At 40.1% G+C, this 23,578-nt stretch overlaps 1 protein-coding gene across 10 annotated transcripts in view; it reads left to right on the forward strand.

Moving 5' to 3' along the window:
* The window catches only part of PHF21A (PHD finger protein 21A), a 201,361-nt gene that overhangs the window by 162,271 nt on the left and 15,512 nt on the right, over nt 1–23,578 (forward strand). For all 10 annotated transcript variants that reach the window (XM_047775905.1, XM_047775901.1, XM_047775896.1 and 7 more), the window contains 5 exons: nt 16,276–16,374; nt 18,917–18,968; nt 19,715–19,794; nt 20,268–20,328; nt 22,876–23,039. In XM_047775905.1, the coding sequence (XP_047631861.1) occupies nt 16,276–16,374; nt 18,917–18,968; nt 19,715–19,794; nt 20,268–20,328; nt 22,876–23,039 (456 nt within the window). The remainder of the gene's footprint in view (nt 1–16,275; nt 16,375–18,916; nt 18,969–19,714; nt 19,795–20,267; nt 20,329–22,875; nt 23,040–23,578) is intronic.

Raw genomic sequence — 23,578 nt, forward strand, 5'->3', positions numbered from 1 at the left:
ATTAAATAAATAAATAAAGATCATCAAACATTAAAAAAAAAGAAGACGAAGAAAGGAAGAAACCTCCCCAACTACTTAAGGGTTCTATGACAGAAAGACTTCTAAAAACAAGAAAAAAGATTTATAGGCAGTCACCATATTCTATTTAAAGAAAGATCAGTGGCCAGAAAGGGTTTTGCAAAGAAAAGCATCCTCTTTCAAGAAAGTTGCTTTTTAAAGTCATTGACCTATTTCTAATTGTTCAGGCTTGAGTTCTCATTCATCTGAAAATAGTCTCTGGTGATCCTGAGTCTTCTGCTTCTGGATGGCTGACCATGATTCAGATAGGCTGGCCAGATGGCAGGGAATGAGAAGGCTTCCTGCTGCCTTGGCCGTCTTGAACAGAGGAGCCTTCTGCGTAGAACACCGGCTTCCTACCCAGGCGGCTCATAAATGCAGCCGATCTTGCACTATGAAGCCGGGTACAAAAATCTTGTGTCAGGAAGTACAAGTGAGAACACATCTCTATTCCTGGAGAGCCTACTCAAACCCCAGGAAGTGCTTTGAGGAATATTCAGAGATAAGTTACTTGCATGTATTTTAGATCAGAAGTTTTCAAATTTATTACCAGCAGAACTTCAGGATTAAAATATTGAAGGCAGATGCTTAAACGTAGAGGTTAGGGTGGGGCATGCTCAGAGACCATCTGGCCTCATGTCCTGTGCTTGCTCTCAAAGGACCTGGGGAACCTTAGAGCTGTAAAGAGTGTGGCTTCAAAACACTCTTTCAGATGATTAGATATTATTTCTCTTTGCTCTCTTTTTTGATAAAGATATTTTTAGGAGATAAGAATGCTTGCAATTTCGTTTTTAAATTTATTTTTTTCTGATTGCAAAGGTAATACATATTTATTGTAAGAGAAAATTCAAGCATTACAGAAATATATATTGTAGAAGGTGCATCCCCTCATAACCTATGCAAAGAGTAAACTTCTCCCATAATTTTACCTCCTAAAAGTTGAGATTATATTCCTCCACAGATTTTCTATGCATATACTAATCTTTTTAAAGCAGAAGGCAGAGTCAAACTGTATATTATTTTGTAACTTGTTTTTTTTCTTACTAGATCCTGAATATCTTTTCATGTTCTAGCTTTACATATTGATAGAGCTTTTCATTTTAATTATAATATCAGAAAAAGATACCCATGAATTCTTAAAAATTAAAAAAAAATTCTTTTCTATGAGTAAATTCCATGGTCTCTCTTCATGTTTGTCTAATAGAGGAATGCAGTCATTGCTGCTTTTGTTTAGCAGGCAACCTGGCATAGCAGTCTTGGAGGTTACCAAGCTCAGTCAGCAAGGATTCTCTTTAGACTGGACTCTATTCTTAGAATTCTCTTACTTCAGATCTTTCCACTCTCCCTCTTTTCTCTTTTCTTTTTTCATGTTTCATTTCCAGTATCTCATTTGTAGCTGTTAAGAGAATTCATAGATGGGCAATATGTGGGCACGGGAGTACCACTTACAGCCTACTTACAGCTATCAGAACCCGTGTCCAACATCTCTCTGTGAGCAGGTTAGATGATTTCCTGTCTACTTTCTACTCTTTCCTTTAGGGCGTAACAGTCACTTAATAAAAATGTGTTAAGGAGTTCCCGCTGTGGCACAGCAGGTTAAGGATCCGATGTCTCTGTGGCGGCACAGGTTCGATCCTTGGCCTGGCAGTAGGTTAAGGATCAGAGCTGCATCCTTAACCCACCTAAGAATATGGCATAGGTCACAGCTGCAGCTCATATTCGATCCCTGCCCTGGGAACTTCCATATGCCACAGGCGTGACCATAAAAAAACCCAAAACAACATGTTGATTACATGCCCTCTGGCATGCCACGTTTGGTGTCTAACGTGAGGGTTGATAAGTTAAAACCTGTACCTTCATAGAGCTCAGGCTAGTGCATTTGGAACAGGCTCTGTGGCTCTGGCTCCAGAGGAGGAAGCCTAGCAGGTATGTAGTTTTCAAAGGCCTCCCCACCTTCGTATAGGAAAGGGAGAGGCAGAGGCAGCTGTAACAAACAGTGCTCTCGCTGCTTCCCCCGTCAGGCACCCCCAACTTCCTTGTCCACTCCTGCTTACCCCTTATTAGAAGTCAAATGACACTGTGGCTGTGAGAACATGAGAGGTAGGGTTTAAAGAGCTTTGAGGCTAGAAACATATTTAAGGCAGAAGAGTAGATAAAGCCAGACAGACTCCCACTGCCTCCTTGTATGTCTTTGTCCTCTCCAGCACCCGATGACATGGGGCTAACCTCCTGTTGAAGACGGGCGAAAAGTGCTGCGAGTCTGTTAGACTATGCTTGACGCCGTTAGTTCTCAGGAATTATCTTCATTTCTTATTCATGCCGCCCCATCCCACTCCCTGCCCCAGAGACCCCTATGTGTGTCCCCAAGGCTAAGCTGCTGAAAGAAATCCTAGGTTCTCTGGGAAAATTTGTCAGCTTGCCACTGTCTCCCTACTTCCACATATATCTTATATAGCAACCTGCACAGTATCCTCGAAAAAGAGTACTTCCAAGTTGACAGTATTGTCCTCAATTCCCAGTCTTCTTCCCTCCTAGGAAACTTGAACTGGTGACTTTTTGCCTTCCACTTTAATTTTTTTAATTTTAATTTTTCCTTTTAAAACTTTTACTTTTTTATTGAAGTATAGATGATTTACAATGTTATGTTAGTATCATAATCAGGGGTATAACAAGTGATTCAGTTATATATATATTCTTTTTCATATATATATATTATATATATTATATATATATATATATTCTTTTTCATATTCTTTTCCATTATAGGTTATACAAAATACTTAGTTCCCAGTGCTATACAGTAGTAGGTCCTTGTTGATTATCTATTTTATATATAGTAGTGTATATATTTTTATCCCAAATTTCTAATTTATCCCTCCCTCTCCCTTTCCCCTTTGGTAACCATAAGTTGTTTTCTGTATCTGTAGTTCTATTTCTATTTTGTGTATAAGTTCATTTGTATCATTTTTTTCTTTTAGATTCCACATAAAAGTGATGTCATATGGTATTTGTCTTCTGGCTTACTTCACTTAGTAGTATAATTTCCAGGTTCACCCATGTTGCTGCACATGGCATTATTTCATTCTTTTTTATGGTTGAGTAATATTCTACTGTGTATATGTATGACATCCTCTTTATTCATTCATTGGTCAGTGGACATTTAGGTTGCTTCCATTTCTTAACTATTGTAAATAGTGCTGCAGTGAGCATTAGGGTGCATTATCTTTTCAAATTATGGTTTTCTCTGGATATATCCCTAAGAGTGGGATTGCTAGATCATAAGGTAGCTCTGTTTTTAGTTTTTTAAGAAACTTCCATATTGTTCTCCATAGTGGCTGCACCAGTTTACATTATCACCAGCAGTGTAGAGAGGATTCTCTTTTCTTCACACCCTCTCCAGCATTTATTATTTGTAGACTTTTTGATGATAGGCATTCTGACTGGTGTGAGGTGATACCTCATTGTAGTTTTGATTTGCATTTCGCTAATAACTAGCAATGTTGAGCATTTTTTATGTGCCTTTTGGCCATCTGTATGTCTTTGGATTGCCCTTCTTTTTATTTTATTTTATTTTATTTGAAATTATTCAATGAATTTTACTACATTTATAGTTGTACAACAATCATCACAACCAAATTTTACAGCATTTCCATCCCATACCCTCAGTGCATCCCCCCACCCCCAACCAGTCTCATTTGGAAACCATAAGCTTTTCAAAATCTGTTGAGTCAATATCTGTTCTGCAAAGGAGTTCATTGTGTCCTTTTTTAAGATTCCACATGTAAGTGATAGCATTTAATGTTGTTATCTCATTGTCTGACTGACCTCACTTAGCATGATAATTTCTATGTCCATCCATGTTGCTGCAAATGCCGGTATTTCTTTCTTTTTAATGGCTGAGTAATATTCCATTGGGTATTTGTACCACATCTTCTTGATCCACTCCTTTGTCAATGGACATTTAGGTTGTTTCCATGTCTTGGCTATTGCAAATGGTGCTGCAAGGAACATTGGAGTACATGTGTCTTTCCCAGTCCTGGTTTTCTCTGGATAGATGCTCAGGAGTGGGATTGCTGGATCAAATGGTAATTCTATTTTTAGTTTTATGAGGAATCTCCATACTCTTTTTCCACAGTGGTGGCACCAGTTTACATTCCCACCAACAGTGGAACAGGGTTCCTTTTTCTCCACAACCTCTCCAGCACTTATTGTTTGTAGACTTTTTGATGATGGCCATTCTGGCTGGTATAAGGTGGTACCTCATAGTGGTTTTGATGTGCATTTCTCTAATCATGAGTGATGCTGAACATCTTTGCATGTGTTTTTTGTCCATCCATATGTCTTCTTATGGAATTGTCTGTTTAGATCTTCTGCCCATTTTTTGATGGGGTTGTTTGTTTTTTTGCTATTGAGCAGTAGGAGGTGTTTATAAATTTTGGAGATGAATCCCTTGTCAGTTGATTCATGTGCAAAGATTTTCTCCCATTCTGTGGGTTGTCTTTTTGTTTTGTTTAGGGTTTCCTTTGCTGTGCAGAAACTTTTAAGTTTAATTAAGTCCTGTTTGTTTTTACTGTCATTATTCTAAGAGGTGGATCTGAGAAGATGTTGCTGTCGTTTTTGTCAGAGAGTGGCCTATGTTTTCCTCTAAGAGTTTTATAGTGTCTGGTCTTATATCTAGGTCTTTCATCCATTTTGAGTTTATTTGTGTGTATGGTGTTAGGGAGTGTTCTAATTTCATTGTTTTACATGTAGCTGTCTAGTTTTCTCAGCACCCCTTATTAAACGGGCTGTCTTTCTCCATCGTATATTCTTGCCTCCTTTGTCATAGATTAGTTGACTGTAAGTGCATGGGTTTAATTCTGGATTGCCCTTCATTTTAATTTTGTGCTATAGTAGGGAAAATAGAGCCAAGTGACCAGATAATGGATTTTGCTTTGCCCTCAATGCAAATTTTTTTAACCTTAATTGATGATACTGTTGGACTTTTTTTTTTTAATTTGCAAGTGCCTAATTTTGATTATTCATGTAGCCTAACCCTCAAAAGGTGAATTTGGAATTCAGGGTATAAATGGCTAACTTAGTTCTAGTCTTAACTGGAGTTTTTGGCTTCTGTCTTTATAAAGTCAAAAGTGAACAGGAAATTTGTATTTACAAATTTATATCGATGCAAAGTAGGAAATATAAATGAGTAAAGCAGACTGGAGTAAACAAGTGGATTTTTTTTTTCCCCTTTCAGTGGGACCATGAGTACAAGAGATAACCCACTTTTATTCTTAATTTCTTCTTGCAGTAGTAAGACAAGCATGGCAAAATTGACAATTTGGCCTTGGTGTCAAGAAGATAATAGAAGGTGGTAGAGACGTGTGATTAACTGCAAAGTAATATACTCCATCTCAAGGAGGCAGCTACTTTTGACAAAGCCAATCAAATGAAAACTTTTCCAAGAAAAGCTAGAAATCCAGAGATTTTTTTTAAAAAATACTGGTAATTATTTAAACACCATGTAGGAAAAAAAATTACATCTGGAGGGCAGCTTGTCCTCTGGATGATGATTTATAATTTCTGATAGAGACCATAATTTTATTTTTTAAAAATAGGTTTATTTGTGTCTTATTTATTCATTTATTTTTGGCCATGGCATACAGCAGCTTGATGTTGAATCTCAGTTCCCACATCAGACCAGGGATTGAACCTGGGCCATAGTGGGGAAAGCACAGTATCCTAACCACTAGACTACCAGGGAACTCCCTAGAGACTATACTTTCAGCTTAATCTTTTTTGTTTGTTTCCCAACTTAACTGTTTTTTTTTTTATTGTGAAATTCACATCACTTCAAATTAATCATGTTAAAGTGGCATTATCACCCCAAAATAAAACTCAATACTCATTAAGTAGTTACTCCTCATTTGTTCCTCCCCTGCCTCTAGCAATCACCAGTCTACTTTCTATCTTTATAAATGTACCTATTCTGGCTTTTTTTAATAGGTGGAATCATACAATATATGACCTTTTGTGTGTGGTTTCTTCATTTAGCATCATATTTTCAGATTTATTCTCATTGTAACATATATTAGTACTTCCTTCCTTTGAGTAGCCAAATAGTATTCCATTTGTATGTAGATACCACAGTTTGTTTATCCATTCATCCATTGATAGATGTTTGGATTATTTTTACCTTTTGGCTATTGGGAATAGTGTTGCTATGAATATTTATGTACCAGTATTTGTTTCAGTACCTGTTTCCCATTCTTATATTAATGTTTAACTTTTTTTTTTTCCTTTTAGGTCCACACCTGCAGCATATGGAACTTCCCAGGCTAGGAGTCAAATCTGATCTGTAGCTGCTGGCCTACACCACAGCCACAACAATGCAGGATCCAAACCGTGTCTATGACCTACACTGCAGTTCACGGCAGCGCCAGACCCTTAACGCACTGAGTGGGGCCAGGGATTGAGCCCAAGTCCTCATGGATACTAGTCAGGTTTGTTACTGCTGAGCCACATTGGGAAGTGCTATGTTTAACTTTTTGAGGAACTGCCAAACCATTTTCCATGGCAACTTAATCAGTTTACATTCCCACCAGCAATGTCTGAGTGTTCTGTTTTCTCTACCTCCTTGCCAACACTTATTATTTTCCTTTTTTAAAAAATTGGAGTTATCCTAGTGGGTGTGAAGTGGTATCATATTGTAATTTAGATTTCCCTGATAAATAATGCTGTTGAGCATCTTTTCATGTACTCATTGGCCATATGTATGTTTTCTTTGGAGAAATCTCTGTTTGAGTTCTTTGCCAGTTTATAAGTTAGGTTGTGTATGTTTTTGTTGTTGAGTTTTAAAAATTCTTTATATAATCTATGTACTAGACCCTTATGAGATATATAACTTGCAAATATTTTCTCTCACTATGTAGATTGTCTTTTCATTTTCTTGATAATTTTCCTTTGCACAAAAGTTTTTAATTTTTTTCTTTTGTTGCTTATGCTTTTGATACCCTATCTAAGAATCCATTGTCACATCTAAGGTCATGAAGATTTACCCCTAACTTTTTTTTTTTAAGAGTTATGTGGTTTTGGAGTTCCCGTCGTGGCACAGTGGTTAACGAATCCGACTAGGAACCATGAGGTTGCGGGTTCGGTCCCTGCCCTTGCTCAGTGGGTTAACGATCTGGTGTTGCCGTGAGCTGTGGTGTAGGTTGCAGACACCGCTTGGATCCCGAGTTGCTGTGGCTGTGGTATAGGCCGGTGGCTGCAGCTCCAATTCAACCCCTAGCCTGGGAACCTCCATATGCTGTGGGAGTGGCCCAAAGAAATAGCAAAAAGACAAAAAAAAAAAGAGTTGTGTGGTTTTGTCTTTTATATTTAGGTCAGTAATCCATTTTTACTTAATTTTTATATATAGTGTGAAATAAGGGTCCAATGTTATTTTGCACATGGATATCCAGTTCTCCCAGCACTATTTGTTGAAGAGATATTCTTTCTCCACTTGAATAATCATTGCACAATTATTGAAAAGCTATTGGCTATGGATGTAGGGGTTTATTTCTGGACTTTTGATCCTGTTCTGTTGGTCTGTATGTATGTCTTTATGTGGCAGTACCAACCGCACTGTCTTCATTACTGTAGTTTTGTAGTAAGTTTAGGAATTGGGAAGTATGAGTGAGTCCTCTTAACTTTTTCTCTTTTTCAATATTGTTTTCGCTATTTAAGGACTCCGACAGCTCTACATGAATGGGGGGGCTGTTGAAATTTTGATAGGAATTGTATTGAATCTGTAGATTGCATAGTATTGCCATCTTAACAATATTCAGTCTTCCAGTCCTTGAATACAGATGTCTTTCCATTTATTTAGGTTTTCTTTATTTCTTTGAGCAGTGAAAGTTTTCAGTGTACAGGTTTTTCACTTCTTTGATTAAATTTATCCTTAAGTATTTTATTCTTTCTGATGGTGTATAAATTGTGGCCATGCCGCAACAGTAACCTAAGCCACAGCAATGACAATGCTGGATTCTTAACTACTAAGGCACCAGGGAAATCCTGATCTTTTTTCTTTTTTCTTATCCCCCCCCCCCCTTTTTTTTTTTTTTTTTTTAATGGCTGCACCCACAGCATATGGAAGTTCCCAGGCTAGGGATCAAATCAAAGCTGCAGTTGCCAGCCTACACCACAGCTCAAGGCAACACCAGACCCTTAACTCACTGAGTAAGGCCAGGGATTGAACCCACATCCTCATGGATACCAGTTGGGTTTGTTACTGCTGAGCCACAATAGAAACTCCTCTTTTTTTTTCTCCCCCACCCCCACCACAAGGCGTGTGGAGCTACCATGCCAGGGATCAGATCCATGCCATACCCTCCAACTAAGTGGCAGCTGTGGCTATGCTGGATCCTTAACCCACTGTGCTGGGCCAGGGATCAAACCCATGTCCCAGCACTCCCAAGATGATGCAGGCTTTCACAGCTATGAGTTTCTCTCTCCCTCTGAGCAGTGCTTTTACTGCATCATACCAGTTTTGGTATATTGTACATTCATTTTCATTCTTCGAGGAAATTAGAAATTTTTCCTAGTGATTTCTTCTTTGAGCCATTTGTCATTTGAAAGTATGTTGTTTTGCAGTTACTTGGTGACCTAGCAGTTAAGGATTTGATGTTGTCACTGCTGTGGCTCAGGTTTGATCCCTGACCTGGGAACTTCTATATGCTGTGGGCACAGCCAAAAGAATAAATAAATCAAAACTGAAAATATGCTGTTTCATTTCCACATATTTTAAATTTTTCTAAAATTCCTTTTATATGGAGTTCCCATCGTGGCGCAGTGGTTAACTAATCCGACTAGGAACCATGTGGTTGCAGGTTCGGTCCCTGCCCTTGCTCAGTGGGTTAAGGATCCGGTGTTGCCGTGAGCTGTGGTGTAGGTTGCAGACGCGGCTCGGATCCCTTGTTGCTGTGGCTGTGGCGTAGGCCGGTGGCTACAGCTCCGATTCAACCCCTAGCCTGGGAACCTCCATATGCCATGGGAGTGGCCCAAGAAATAGCTAAAAAGACAAAAAAAATAAAAAATAAAAAAAATAAAATTCCTTTTATTGATTTCTAGTTTCTTTCTATTGTTTTCAGATAAGATAATTCCTATGATTTCAGGTCTTTTAAAATTTAGTAGGATTTGTTTTGGGGCCCCAAATAAGGTCTATCCGGGACAATGTTTCATGTGTACCTAAGAAGAATGCGTATTCTATTGTTTTAGAATAGGCTGTTTTGGTTTTTTTTTTAATTTTATTGTAATGTAGTTGACTTAGAAAGTTGTGTTAATTTTAGGTGTACAACAAAGTAAATCAGTTATTCATATACATATACCCATTCCTTTTCAGATTCTCTTCCCCTAGAGGTGATTACATAATACTGAGTAAATTTCCCTCTGCTTCACAGTAGTTGACTGTTACCCATCTATTTTATACATAGTAATGTTTATATTATCAGTCCCAACCCCCTAATTTATTCCTCCCCCCATGTTTCCCCCTTGATAAATATAAGTTTGGTTTTGAAACCTTTGTTTCTGATTTGTAAGTTCTATTATATCATTTTTATTAGACTCTGCCTATTAGTGATCTCATATGATATTTTTCTATCTCTGACTTATTTCACTTAGTATGATAATTTCTGGGTCCATCCATGTTGCTGCAAATGGTATTATTTCATGCTTTTTAAGTAGGCTGTTCTTTATATGCCTGTTAGGTCTGGTTGGTTTACAGTGCTGTTCAAGTTCTCTATTTCCTTATTGATCTCATGTTGTTTCCATTAAATAAAGTGGCGTATTAAAATCTCCAATCATTACTACAGAACTGTTTATTTCTCCCCTTAATTCTGTCAATATTTGCTTTATGTATTTTGGGACTCTGTTGTTTGTTGCATATATATTTGAAATTGTCATATCTCCTTGATGAACTGGTCCTTTTATCAGTAGATAATGACCTTTTTTGTCTCCTGTAACAATTTTTGATTTAAAGTGAATTTTGTCTGATATTTGTATAGTCATCCTATACTCTTTTGGTTACTATTTGTGTGCAGTATCTTTTTCTGTTCTCTGATGGACACCTTTTTGTGTCTTTGGCTCTAAAATGTGTCTCTTATAGATAGCGTATTGTTGGATCATGTTTTTTTTAATCCACTCTCTATTCTTTAATTGATGAGTTTAATAATAGTTACATTTAAAGTGATTGCTGATGGGCAAGGACTTATGCCATTTTGCTATTTGTTTTCTACATATCTTATGTCTTTTTTGACAGTTCCTTCAGTACTACCCTCTCTTGTGTGTATGTATGTGTGTGTGTTTTCCTAGCGTACTCTTTTGATGCTCTCTCACTTCCTTTTCTGTCTATATTTTAGTTATTTTCTTAGTGGTTACCATGGAGATTACAGGTAACATTCATAAATTTTTAACAATGTAATTTGATTTGATCACAGCTTAGCTTCAGTAGTATACAAAAACTGTGCTCCTACCCAGCTCAGCCCCATTAAGTTGCTGTTGTCTCACACACATTACATCTTTATGTATTGTATAGCTGCTAATATATATTTATAATTACGGTCTTATGCATTTCTCTTTTAAATCACAAAAGAAACAAAAATTATAAATCAAAGATACAGTAATACTGGATTTTATGTTAACCTATGTAGTTACCTTTACTGGAGTTCTTATTTCTTTGTTTGGCTTTAAGTTACTGTCTTGTATCTTTTTGTTTCATCCTGAAGAACTTTAAAGGGAGTTCTTTTAGGGGAGATCTATTAGCAGGATATAGAGTTCTTGGTTGATAGGCTTTTTTTTTTCTTCCAGCACTTTATTTTTGCTTTTATTTCTGTTGCTTTGGGAGGCTGATCCAAGAAAACATTTGTAAGGTTGATAGATCAGAGAATGTTTTGTCTTCCAGCACTTTAAACATGTCATCCCACTGCCTTCTGGTCTCTGGTTTCTGATGAGAATTTAGCTGTTAATCATATTGAGGACCCCTTATATATAATGCATCATTTCTCTTTTGCAGCTTTCAAGGTTCTTTCTTTGGTTTTTGACAGTATTTTATAATGGGGTTTCACTGTGAGTCTCTTTTAATTTATCCTACTTGGATGTCTACAAGCATACCTCAGAGATTTTGCAGGTTCAGTTCCACACCACCGCAATAAAGCAGATAAAGCTAGTCCCATGAATTTTTTGGTTTCTCACTGCATGTCAGAATTATATTATACTATAGTCTATTGAATGGGCATTAGCATGATGTCAAAAAAAACTGTACATATCTTAATTTTAAAATATTTCTGGAGTTTCCAGTGGTTAAGCTCAGCAGGTTAAGGATCCAGCATTGTCATTGCTGTGGCTTGAGTCAGTCCCTGGCCTGGGAACTTTTTGTATGCCACGAGCACAGCCAAAATGAAAAAGCAAAAAAACTTTATTGCTAAAAAATACTAACCATTATCTGAACTTGTGCAAGTTATAATCTTTTTTTTAATAGTAACATTAGAAACCACTGATCACAGATACCACTATAACAAGTATAATAATAATGAAAATGTTTGAAATGTTGTGAAAATTACCAAAATGTGATACAGAGACATAAAGTGAGCAAATACTATTGGAAAATTGCACCAATAGACTTGTCCAATGCAGGGTTGCCACAGACCTTCAATACATAAAAAAATGGAACAACTGCAAATTGTAATAATGTGAAGCACAATAAAATGAGGTATGGCTATAGATTACTAGATTTCATCACATTTGGGGAATTTTCACCTATTTCTTTATATATATTTCTGCTTCTTTCTGTCTCTCCTCTCTCCCTGGTATTCTACTTTTTTTTTTTTTTTTAACCTGAATGCCTTTAGTGAATTCTTCATTTCAGCTGTGGTTTTTTTCAGCTTTAGATTTCTCTTTGGGGAATCCCACTGGGGCTCGGTGGTAATGAACCTGACTAGTATCCATGAGGATATGGGTTCAATCCCTGACTCTGCTCAGTAGGTTAAGGATTCAGCATTGCCTTGAGCTGCAGTGTAGGTCACAGAGGAGGCTCAGATCCCACATTGCTGTGGCTTTGGTGTAGGCCAGCAGCTGCAGCTCCAATTCGACCCCTAGCCTGGGAACTTCCATATGTAACAGGTGTGACCCTAAAAAGAAAAAAAAAATTGTTTGGTTCTTTTAAATAATTTCTGTCTCTTTATTGATATATATACATGTGTGTGTGTATATATATACATATATATATATATTTTTTTTTTGTGAAACATTATTTTTGTTGTCGTGGTGGTTCTTTGTCCTTGATTTCCATTAGCTCTTCAGGCACTTTTTTTATTGAAATATAATTGATTTCTAATGTGTTAATTTCTGCTGTACAGCAAAGTGATTCATTTATACATATATATATATACACACACATTATTTTTTATATTACTTTCAATTATGTTTTCTCTGAGGATATGGAATATAATTCCCTGTGTTATATGGCAGGGCTTTGTTGCTTATCCATTCTCTATGTATCATTGAGTGTTTTTAAGGCAGTTGATGTGAAGTCTTTCTCTAGAGAGTCTGCTGTCCAGGCTTCCTTATGGCCAGATTCTAGTCATTTTTCTTTTTTTCCAATGACAGGGCCATACTTTCTTGTTTCTTTGTTTGCCTTATAATTATTTATGAGAACTCTTCATTTTGAAATTACAGTGCAATGACTCTGGAAATTATATTTTCCTCCCACCTTGGGGTTTACTGTTCTTGATTGTTGAGGGCTGCAGTTATTTGTCTGTTTAGTGCCTTTTCCAGACTCTTTTTTCAGACTATTTCTTGTCATGAATGGTTGTTGAAATCTCTCTTCTATTATGTTTACTTGAACAACTAGAGCCAGAAAGAAGGAAAAAGTAGTAATAAGTAAATTTAAAACAGGAGTTCTCACTGTGGTGCATTGGGTTAAGGATCGAGCACTGTCTCTGAGGTGGCACGGGTTTGATTCCCAGCCCAGCACAGTGGGTTAAGGATCTGGCATTGCTGCAGCTCTGGCTTAGGTCACAGCAATGGCTCAGATTCAATCCCTGGCCCAGGCATTTCCATATGCCGCAACTGAGGCTGAAAAAGAAAAAAACAAGCAAACAAACACCTCTCTTGGTTTTTGCAGATTGGTTCTGAGCAGGGCCTCTCCTTCAGTGCTAAGCCAGGCCACCTAAATCTCTGTCTTAGACTTCACCTCTTTCTTGGATGGAGCTCAAAGATCAGCCAGAAATGCAAGCTTAGTCTTCTCTCAGGTCTTTTCTAAGTGTGCATCTGGCCTTGGGAATGTTCAGTGCACTCTGGAGTCCCCAGTATATGTGACAGCACCTCAAAGCCCTTTCTCCTCCAAGAGTCTTCTTCCTCAGCCTCCACCACCCTGAGCCACTGGGTCTCTCTGCTGCATATCCATCCACCATCCTTTGCACCAGGTAACTGCAGGTAACATATGCCATTAGATGCTTTCATCAGATGGCAACAAGAAAGCCATGCCAACCTAAGATTGTCAGAGAGGCTCAGCCTCTGCACCAGTCCTCAGGGACTGCTACCAGGGACTGTGTTCAGCAGACACAACCACAAGCTGAGAACAAGGTTCAGTGAATCACACCGGGAACATAGGCTTCTCCACAGCCTCTGCTGAGCTAGGGGATAGTGAGGAGAAATGCTTTCATGGTAAAATTTAGCAGCTTCTTCCTCAGTAAGTGCCCTCCTGGTTGCTCTTAGTTTTGTTTTTTTTTTAATTAGATTCTAAAGTTTTAAAAAGTTGATTCTGTCTATTTCTGCCAACTTAATGGTTGCTTCAGTGAAAGGATTGATTCTTAGAGCTCCCTGTCCTGTCATTTCCATGGTGTCACTCCCCTACCCTAATGTGTCTTTTTTTTGGTGTCTTAAAGCAGCTTAAAACAACAAATGTTTATTATCTAACACAGTTTTGAGGTCAGGAACAGGTTGCAGCTTATCTCAGTGGTCCTGGGTCAAGGTCCCTCACAACTTTGCCTTCAGACTAGTTGGCCAGGGCTGCAGTCATCTCAGGGCTCAACTGATGCTGGATAATCTCCTTCCAAACTCAGTCACATGGTTGTTGACAGGCCTCACTTCTCCCTGGCTGTTGGCAGGAGGTTCAGTTTCCCACTCCATGGGCCCCTCCATGGTGCTATTCACAGCATGGCAGCTGGCTTCCCGCAGAGTGGAAGGTCCATGAGAGAAGGATGCCTCCCCATTGTTTTGATAGTTTTATCTTTATTTGGGGGGGAGGGGATGGATAGTTTTATCTTAATTTTGGGGGGGAGGGGATGCTTTTGGTATTCTTTATCCAACCTTGGGATAATTGTATTCTTTTTGCATGAGAAAAAAGTTGAACCCTGGACAATTCCTTAGTGAAGAGGAATTGGTTTACTTTCCTAGAGGTATTGCCACTGCCTGCTTTTTTTCAGCCTTAGAGATGGAAGTAAGAGACCCCACGGGACTTCACATAGCCTCGGATGGAGCAGCAAATCCTAATAGTTGACCTTCTCTTCTCCCTCCTCCCTCAGACTCCTGTTCTTCCAAATCAGAGAGCTATGAAGATAAGCTTGCTGGACACCCAGGACCTTAAAAATGTCACTATAAACTACTTTGCCATTCCCTTGTAGGTGTGTTTGGTGGTTTTATGGGGGAAATGTGTCCTTTTTGGTTAAAAAAAAATGTGTATGTTTGGGAGAGAGGAGAGCAAATGATTCTTCTGGTAGGTCATACTCCCCACTCAGAAGATCAGCATCTCTTTGCAGTATACCTGCTCTACGTGAGGTCCTGCCCTAGGCTCAGAGGGGTGCACGAGTGTGTAGAACAGTCCTGCTCTCAAGTAGCTTATAGTCCAGAGGTGGAAATGTGTCAGGACCCCCATGAAAAGAAATACTAAGCAGCAGGTATGCTTCAGAACAGTGGTCGCCACAGTATTGATAAGGCAGATACTTGCACGTCCTAAAGTAACAGTGTGAGAAGCAGAAGAAAAATATGGACGTGGCCAGGAAAGGGAAAAATCTTGGTGATTGTGTTAGTTTTTCAGATCTAGTAAAATATTCCACAACATAGTGATTTTTGAGAACTTTCTATATCCTGCTGTAGGACCAGTCTTTCATTTGGCTCCTACTCATCAGTAATCAGACAATTTCACTTTCATTTATTTAATTACTTGTTGCTATACAAAAAGACCATTTGCATCTGCATTGTTTTTAATTTTGAAAAAGTAAATTAGGTTTGTGTTTATAGTTTTATATCTACTGTTCTAATATCATTTCAGTATTTACAGAGGGCTTCGTAAAATGAATTAGCCATTGGGCCATGATAAGAATTGTAATGCAGAGCCGGTCTCCCAGTTTGCTAGCTTCCATTTATGTCTGAAGATGATAATGCTCCTGGTGTTTCTTTTGTTGGAATGGATGCATCTTGAAGATGAGGTTGGAAGTAATCAGGATGTCAGTCTCTTGCAAGAGAGCCTTTCCTTGGCAATTGCATCTCTCCTCTAATGAATGATGCAGGCAGGTTTTAAATACCCCAAATAAAGGTAAATCTGCAACCTCTCTTAGATTATGATTGGAATTGTTCTGAAATAGAAAAACGTGCATATAAGATTTTTTCGGACATTATTCAGATCTTAAGGATGCTGCGAACTGGAACGTGACCTGTATGTAACAAGAATGGGCTTACTTCTGAAAAACTACCCCTGCATCCTAAAACACATTGAAATTAGAAAGAGCAGCCTTTACTTGATATTTATACCTAAAAATTAAACCATAGATTTTTTTTCTTTATGTATAATTAAAACTATTGTGAAGTTCCCACCTTGGTGCAGTGGGTTAAAAATCTGACCGAGGTGGCTCGGGTCTCTGAGAAGGAACAGGTTCCATCCCTGGCCTGGCACAGTGGGTTTAGGATCCAGCATTGCCGCAGCTGTGGCTTTTATTCAATCCCTGGCCTAGGAACTTCCATATGCCATAGGTGTGGCATTAAAAAAAATCTATTGTATTTATAGATTCGTATCTAGTCTAGTTATACAATTGAATCATTTCAGCTGGGCCCTTACGTTTTACTTTCCCCCCCTTCTAAGACGAAATTCGTATGCTCTCCTTTACTAGCAAGTTCTTTTCTTTCTTGTTGGCTACAGTCAGACTTTGCTTTTGTTCTTGTAATAAAAAGTGAATTCTGAATTTTCATTTCATTTTCCTCTCCTAGACAATTAAATCCCACACAGAAACAGATGAGAAACAAACAGAAAGCCGCACCATCACTCCACCTGCTGCGCCCAAACCAAAACGGGAGGAGAACCCTCAGGTTGGTAGGCCCAGCCCTCCCAAGCATGGCTCAGTCTATGAGATGTGACTTATTCACACACATCAGGAGGGACCCTCGCTGTCTGAGTCACTTGATTTCCTTTTCTTGTGCTTTCTCATTATTCGGTAATGTCATTGCCAAATCAGGTTGGCCTGGGGCGGATTAAGAGTGTGGCCTTGCGTGTCTATGAGCTGGCAAACAGGCATTTCATGTATATGTCACCAATTTGAATTATATGATTAATGACCATTTTTTCAGGTATCCTATTGCATGGCTAATGGTCATTACAAATTGTTTGTCTCAGCCAACATTTTTTAGATGTCTAGTTCACTCAGTTAAGGTCTATCTGTGTTATCGATTACACTTGTTATATGTGTATTGTTGTTATTACCATTGTATTGCATTAGATCCCCAAATCACAAATGAAGCAGTAGCTCAGAAGTAGTTCAGTGAAGCATAAAAGTAGGGATGAAAATATTACATCTGTGCTATAAGTTAGAATACTATTATAAACTTAAATAGCAAACAAGACTCTGGTACAAATATAGAATGTGGATTTGTATGTCCTTAGACAGGAGAATTTAGTTTGATACTATTATACAAGCAGCTGTAAAAAAAAATGTGGACAGGTAATATGATGATGAATATCTGAGAGTTGGATTTTATTAGACTGGCAATCCATTTCCTTCTATCCTCAGCGTATTCTTTGTAATGAAACCATGTCAACTAGTGGCGTGAAGCCATCAAAGCTTCAGTGCCATTCACAGAAGTAAAGCAGTGATTTATTAAGCCAGTTTAGGTTTTTTCTAAAACAGGTAAAAATTATAATTCTTTCTGGTATGAAATAAATTAATTTTTAATTTGCTTCTAAGGAAGAGACCAAGAAGAATTACTAGTCATGTATATCGCTGAGAAACTTATGAAATCATCTGAAAAATTAATGACAAATAGGAGGGTTGGAGGAGGAAAAATAGGACAGGCTATTAGCAAAATTTTCTTATCAAAAGAAACGGAAGGATATCTTCTGTCAGTGGCACAGTGAGGGCAAGCAAATACCATCAGGCATAATAACAGGTATTTCCAACTGGATAGATTCACTGCCATAAAGAGAATAAATTAGTTATTGGCAAATGTGTGATACATAGATGAGGCAAAAGTTCTTGACAACATTTTATTCTATTTATCACTGAAAACTGTTCCACAGAAGAGAACTTTCCCCATTTAATTATTATTTTATGAGCTTGATGTAGATTGGCAAAGATGAGTTGGATATGAGTGGCCAAGAAGTGTGCTGTTACTTGATTAAAAGAAAGTGTATCTGAATATCAATTCACACACTGCTTTATTAACAGAGAACAGTTAGCAGACAGCCTTCTAATCTTAAGTTTTGAAGGAATAGTGAAAAGTAGGAATGTGGTTAATTGTCAACCACAAAACGTATGCAATGGAGAAAACGGGCAGCAGGTCCCAGACTGCTTTTCCTCACTGAAGTACCCTGGCTGTCAGGAGGATAGGTGCCCACCCACGTTTTTGAAATAAGAAAAAGAATAAATAAAAACATTTCTTCAGGACTCTAAGGAGAGGAGACCATCAAAGGACATATCTGTATTCTCAAGTGGCTCGTTCGAGGTCATCTTCATAAAACACTGAGTACCTTGAATTGCCTGAACCTATCACTTTAGGCCAGAATATCGTAATATTTAATTTTGAGGGTAAAATGTCAGGATTTTCAAAGACCAGTTTGTGGTATAAATAATTCTGCAGGAGTATGTCTCTTTTAACAGTTAACGATGTTCCATATTCATCAGTGAGAGAAATCGATGATATATTATTTGGCATATTTAGCAGCCACATGCAGTGGTACGGCAGAAAATGAAGACATACTTTCCAGACTGCCTGCAACCAAAGAGAAAAATAGTCATCAATCTGTTGCTCTCTCCATTTTTAAGCACCTGACGTTCCAGCTTTGGAGTACAGTACTCTGATCAGTCTGGCTTCCGAGGGAGCCCTGAGAGTGGTGGTCAGAGAGACATCGCTCCCTAACTTTTAGGTCCGTGGTATTAAGCAGAACCACCGCTGTCATTCCTAAAACTCATTTAGCTTTGAGTTATCACTGACCAGTCAGTGGTAGTAAAAATCTAAGAACCCCCCGGGCCTTGTATGACAAGCAAAGTACTTAGAATTTGGAGCTCGTTGTACAGGTAGCTCTTTGAAACCCTCCATGTGTGTTTTCAGTGTGAAGTCCTCTTCCCTCTTAAGAGAATTTTTCTGGGGGAAAAAAAAAAAAACAACTTAGGGTCACTCAAGATACTGTTTCTGCCATTGAGAAAGTAGAAGATGTAGGCCCCCTGTCAGATCAGAAAGCCTCCAGAACTGCCCCATAGCTGCAAGGGTGGAAGGTGCCTGCTCCCCATTCATTTGAACTTGGCTTTCCTCAAGCCACTGGCTATTGGGTTGGCTTTCTCTAGGAGTCTAACTGGGAATATGCTGTTGGCTTTGGAGAACCCAAACTAAAATATATTCTTTTCTTTCTCTGGCACAGAAACTTGCCTTCATGGTGTCTCTAGGATTGGTAACACATGACCATCTAGAAGGTAAGAGAAGATACCTATGGCACTGCCTTGCTTCTGACCCAGCGCTTTGTTCTTGAAAATAATGTTTGATTTATTTGCTAGAATAGAAAACTGGAACACAAATGGAGCATGATTCAACCAGTGTGACCTCTTTTTTTGGAGTAAACTTACCATCCTTCTATCTAAGTTTTAGCCCTTCTCCTTCCTGTCATTGTCCACACTGCTGTCCCGAGGAAACTCCCTAGTTTTCTGGGTTAAAGTGGCTTCTGTTCACTTAGAGAAACTTTTTTCTCAGGCAGCGCAAAGTATCACATGCCCCTCCAACAAGTGTTTGTATTTTTCAATCGCCCTAGGTTATCAGAATCTTAAGGACAGTTGCAAAGCTATACCTGTCCTAGTTATTTAATTCAAGAATGGTGAACTGTGGTTACTCAGTCTAGGTCTGTGGGTAAAGTTCATCACACCTGTATTTCAGTGACCTAAAATTAAATCAGGACAGCTTGTTTACAGGCGCTGTCTACTGTCGAGCTCTTGATCACAGAGAGCCACTCTGTAGGATGGCATAGCCTTGCTTTCCAGGAGGTGAGAGTAGATGACCCTACATACTTGTTCCCAGCAGTGTGCTTGCCTCTGCTGAGGCTGCAGTGAAACTGAGAGACCTGCCCTCATTTCTGACTCTCATGGGAAAACCAAAAGATAAACAACAAAGTTAAGTTTTTGAGGTTCTCCCTACCTCTCTTCTAATCCAAGTCTTTTGCTTTCCCAAGAAATCCAAAGCAAGAGGCAAGAGCGAAAAAGAAGAACAACAGCAAATCCAGTATACAGTGGCGCGGTCTTTGAGCCAGAGGTATTCCTGGCCAGCATTTGGCCCCTCCCTCTCGTTTTCAGTTTAATGTATGATTTGTTCACCGGCTCCCATCTGAAATTCTGCTTCAGAGCAGTACCCTGAGTGTGCTTAGCCAGTTCTGTGAAATGATGGCTTTTTCTCTGGCTGATCACATCATTTTGTTTGTGTTATTCACTATTTGCCCCTTAGTTTTTTCCCTAAGTTTAAGTTGATACAGATCTACCTTAAAAATTAAACTCCTCCGGTCACCTGAACACAACTGTTTTCAGAAGCAGAGACAGACAGCCCTCTCTGGAATATTCCCTCAGAGCCAAGTACATAGGATTAATCCCAGTTAGCACTGAGACCTTGGGATGACTAGCACTAACTAGCTGGCATGTCGATGAGCATGTGGTGCTTGGGCTTTGGCTTGTGCCAGTATTGGTAGTAACCGTGTTACTCAACTGGTCACCTTTCTTCTTCGATCCCCAAAGCGTAAGAAGAGTGCAGTCACATACCTGAATAGTACAATGCATCCCGGGACCCGGAAGCGAGGTGAGCACCTTTTTGCATCTCTCCCTTGCTGTTGCTTTTGCTTTCTGTGTTGTGTTTCTCTCCCCTCCCTCCTCCTGTTGTCCTAGAGCCTAACTCCTATATCCCTTGAAAATCGTTTTGTTGTTGTTCTCTGAGAATGGAGGAAAAAGAGAGCGAGATTTCTTATCAGAGTTCCGGTTACTGAGTCAAAAGCTGTCCTTCCCGGGATTCTGGCAGAGCTGGCTCAGGAGAAAGGCTTAATGCAGCGTTTCTGCCCCAGGCCCGCCAGGCTGTCTATGAATAGCACAATGAAGAGGACACCTTGTGAAAGGAAACATGGCAGCATCATTGAGCAGAACAGAGCGCTGCTGTTGCCAAGGCGTTCTTAGGGGCATCTAAGTTGTCCTGATGCCAGTGAGGCCAGAGTATGACTCTTAAGCTTCTGTGAGCTGCAGACTTTCCAGGAAGGAGAAAGAATTTCGCATCTGTAAGAAAAGGGTACCTCCAACTAAGGAAGAAAAGATCACTGTCACAGCAGGCTCCCCGAAGGAGAAATTCCCAGAGCTCCATCCCCCAATTTCCACCCTCCCGGGCAGGTGCTCCATCTCACTCTCAAGGCAGAGGTGGCGGCTGCTCTCACGGTGCAGGTTCCAAATAGGTCTTAATAGCTCAGAGTTCGAGCTCATAAACAAGGCTCTGAAATTGTTCTTTGATGTTAGTAATACATCCCAAGGTCCCTTTCTCCACATGATAATGTGTCCCTGAATTATAGTTGCAGGCTAGAAAGGTTGCAGAGTGAGTGGAGCAGCATACTAATTTTTGTGTATGCACACACAATCTCAGAGCTGTTGGAAGCCCAGGAGGTCACCCTGACCCTCTGTCTGCCATGGGCAGGGCTGCAACTGTACCATGACCACCTCCTCCCTGAGAGAGATGGCACCCCCACCCTTCATGACCCATTCTCATGTTTCATCAGCCCTCTCCTTCAAGAAGCCAAAACATATTGAGATGGGAAACCCTAAGCCGTTGCTTCTTCTTGATTCCCGGGCCCCAGTAACCCATGTCATGGGTTAGTTTTTGCAGTTTTATTTAGTTCTTGGCAATTTTTAGTGACCTCTGACACAGTTCTCAAAAAGGAGCTCCCAGCCAGAAGCCACAATTAACTGGCCTGCTGGTGGGCAGTATCTGCAAAGAGGACAGGGGTTAAATGAACCAGAAAGACCTTGGTATCTCTTGCCAAGGTCAGAGGATGAAAGCCTGCATTCACAATGCCTAGGACATGCCTTCTGTGGGTAAATAAAGAGCCTTCATCTTCCCCTTCTAGCAGCACTAAATTCCCTAGAAAAGACAAACCAGGGCGCTCTGTCTTTCTACTGCAGACAGTGCCAGTTTCGCACAGATGGGTAATGTTTGTGCAGGTGTCTGACAGAATCATGGCTCTTGTGCATAATTCTATTATAAATTGTAACTGTTGGCAAGGTCATGATCCTGCGTCCCATCCACCAGTGTTTGTAGCCGCTTGTGTACCTCTCTGGCTCCTTTTTGCCTCTGGTGTGCCAAGCATACACTTTGGATCACTTACAGCTTGGATGCCATGACCGTGGCCCGTAGAAGACAAGGACCCTGACTTAGATAAGAGTGATTGACCTGAACTGCCCACCCCTGTTAGGGCTCATTTATGGATCCTCTGTAGCCATGAGGTCTGATTCAAAATGCTCTTGCTCACATCACCTCTCTCAGTTAGCAGTGTTGCTGATGACAGGGCCTTTCCTGAGACTTTGGAACAGCCCAGTTCTTAGACATGTAGTTCACAGGAATGTTTGTCATGGAAAGTGGGGAGGCAGTTCTTCATCAACTCGGGAGGATCTCTAAGGCCAGAAATACTTAAATTCATTGTTTAGCCCAGAACATCTTTTCAGCTCTTAGGTTCCAGCTACTCCCAAAACATCCCTTTCTAGCTCTGCCAGCAGGGGGGTGAGGCTGGTTCATCTGAATTTTGCCCCCTGCCCCTTTTTCCTTTCTCCATATGCACAGCAATGAAATGACCAAACTGTGGATAGGAAAGAAAGGGCAAAGCAGAAGTCCTCCATAAATCCATTCATGGGAAGTGAGAATCTTTAATATTACGATAAGAATGATGATGGCAGAAAAACCTTAGGGAGCAATATGCAAAAGAGGGGAAAATAAAATAAGTTCTTATCGCTGGGCTTGGCTCCCAAGTGAGCGTTGAGTCTTGTTCTTCCTTTAGAAGTCTCAACTTGTAATAGTTAGGAATGTCACCATAATCTGCCCAAGGCACAGACCTTTGCCATAACTGGGTGTCTCCTGGCATTTTCTGAGGCTCTCTTATCCTCCCTTCTTTCGAGGCTCATGCATTGGTGTCTGATGACGTTTAAATCTTTGCTTCTCTTCCTCTCTTTGGGACTGTTGTATTAACCTGCTGTCTGCTACCTCACTTCCTTTTCCATGCTAGCCAATGAGGAACACTGGCCAAAGGTATGTAAGATCGTTTTTCCCCCTTTCTTCCCCTCCCCGTTTTCCCTTTTGTTCCCTTCTCTTGGTATATAGGTCGTCCTCCAAAATACAATGCAGTGCTGGGGTTTGGAGCCCTTACCCCAACATCCCCCCCATCCAGTCATCCTGACTCCCCTGAAAATGAAAAGACAGAGACCACATTCACTTTCCCTGCACCTGTCCAGCCTGTGTCCCTGCCCAGCCCCACCTCCACAGACGTAAGTAACTTGGGAAAAGCTCACTCTCTTGCTCGGCTCTTCAGTCGGGAAATCCACTGTCGTATGTTGTCTCCTTCCCAGTTGCATCTCCTTGACTCACCCTGGGACGGCAGTCTTCCCTGCAGGACACTGTGTGCCATGCAAGGCAGCTCTCTGCTGAGCCCCAAGTCCTGCACGTCCTTAAGAATTGTGCTCAATACCGCATTAGGAAGCCTAGTCCGCGTTCTCGGGTCTGGACTCTTTCTGCGCGGAACGAGTTAGTTCTCAGGGCGGGGGCGGGAGTGGGCAGTCAGCTCCTGTGAGTGAGAGCAGTGCAGGTTTCTTTCTGCAGTGAGTTTTGTTTGGGGGGGTGGGGCGCGGATGATGAACAAGGTGTACATGCCCCTTGCACTCGCAGTCCTTGTTTCCTGCTTCAAGTAGAATTCAAGACGTGGGAAACTTTTCCTTAAAGCAGCATCATTCAGCAGACTTATCAGAAACAGGTTCCTGAAAGAGTGTCACATACTCAGAAGTCCCTCCCCCAGAGGCTGTGGGAGTGT

Source organism: Phacochoerus africanus, chromosome 4 (assembly GCF_016906955.1).
Source record: "Phacochoerus africanus isolate WHEZ1 chromosome 4, ROS_Pafr_v1, whole genome shotgun sequence".
NCBI classification, from domain to species: Eukaryota; Metazoa; Chordata; class Mammalia; order Artiodactyla; family Suidae; genus Phacochoerus; species Phacochoerus africanus.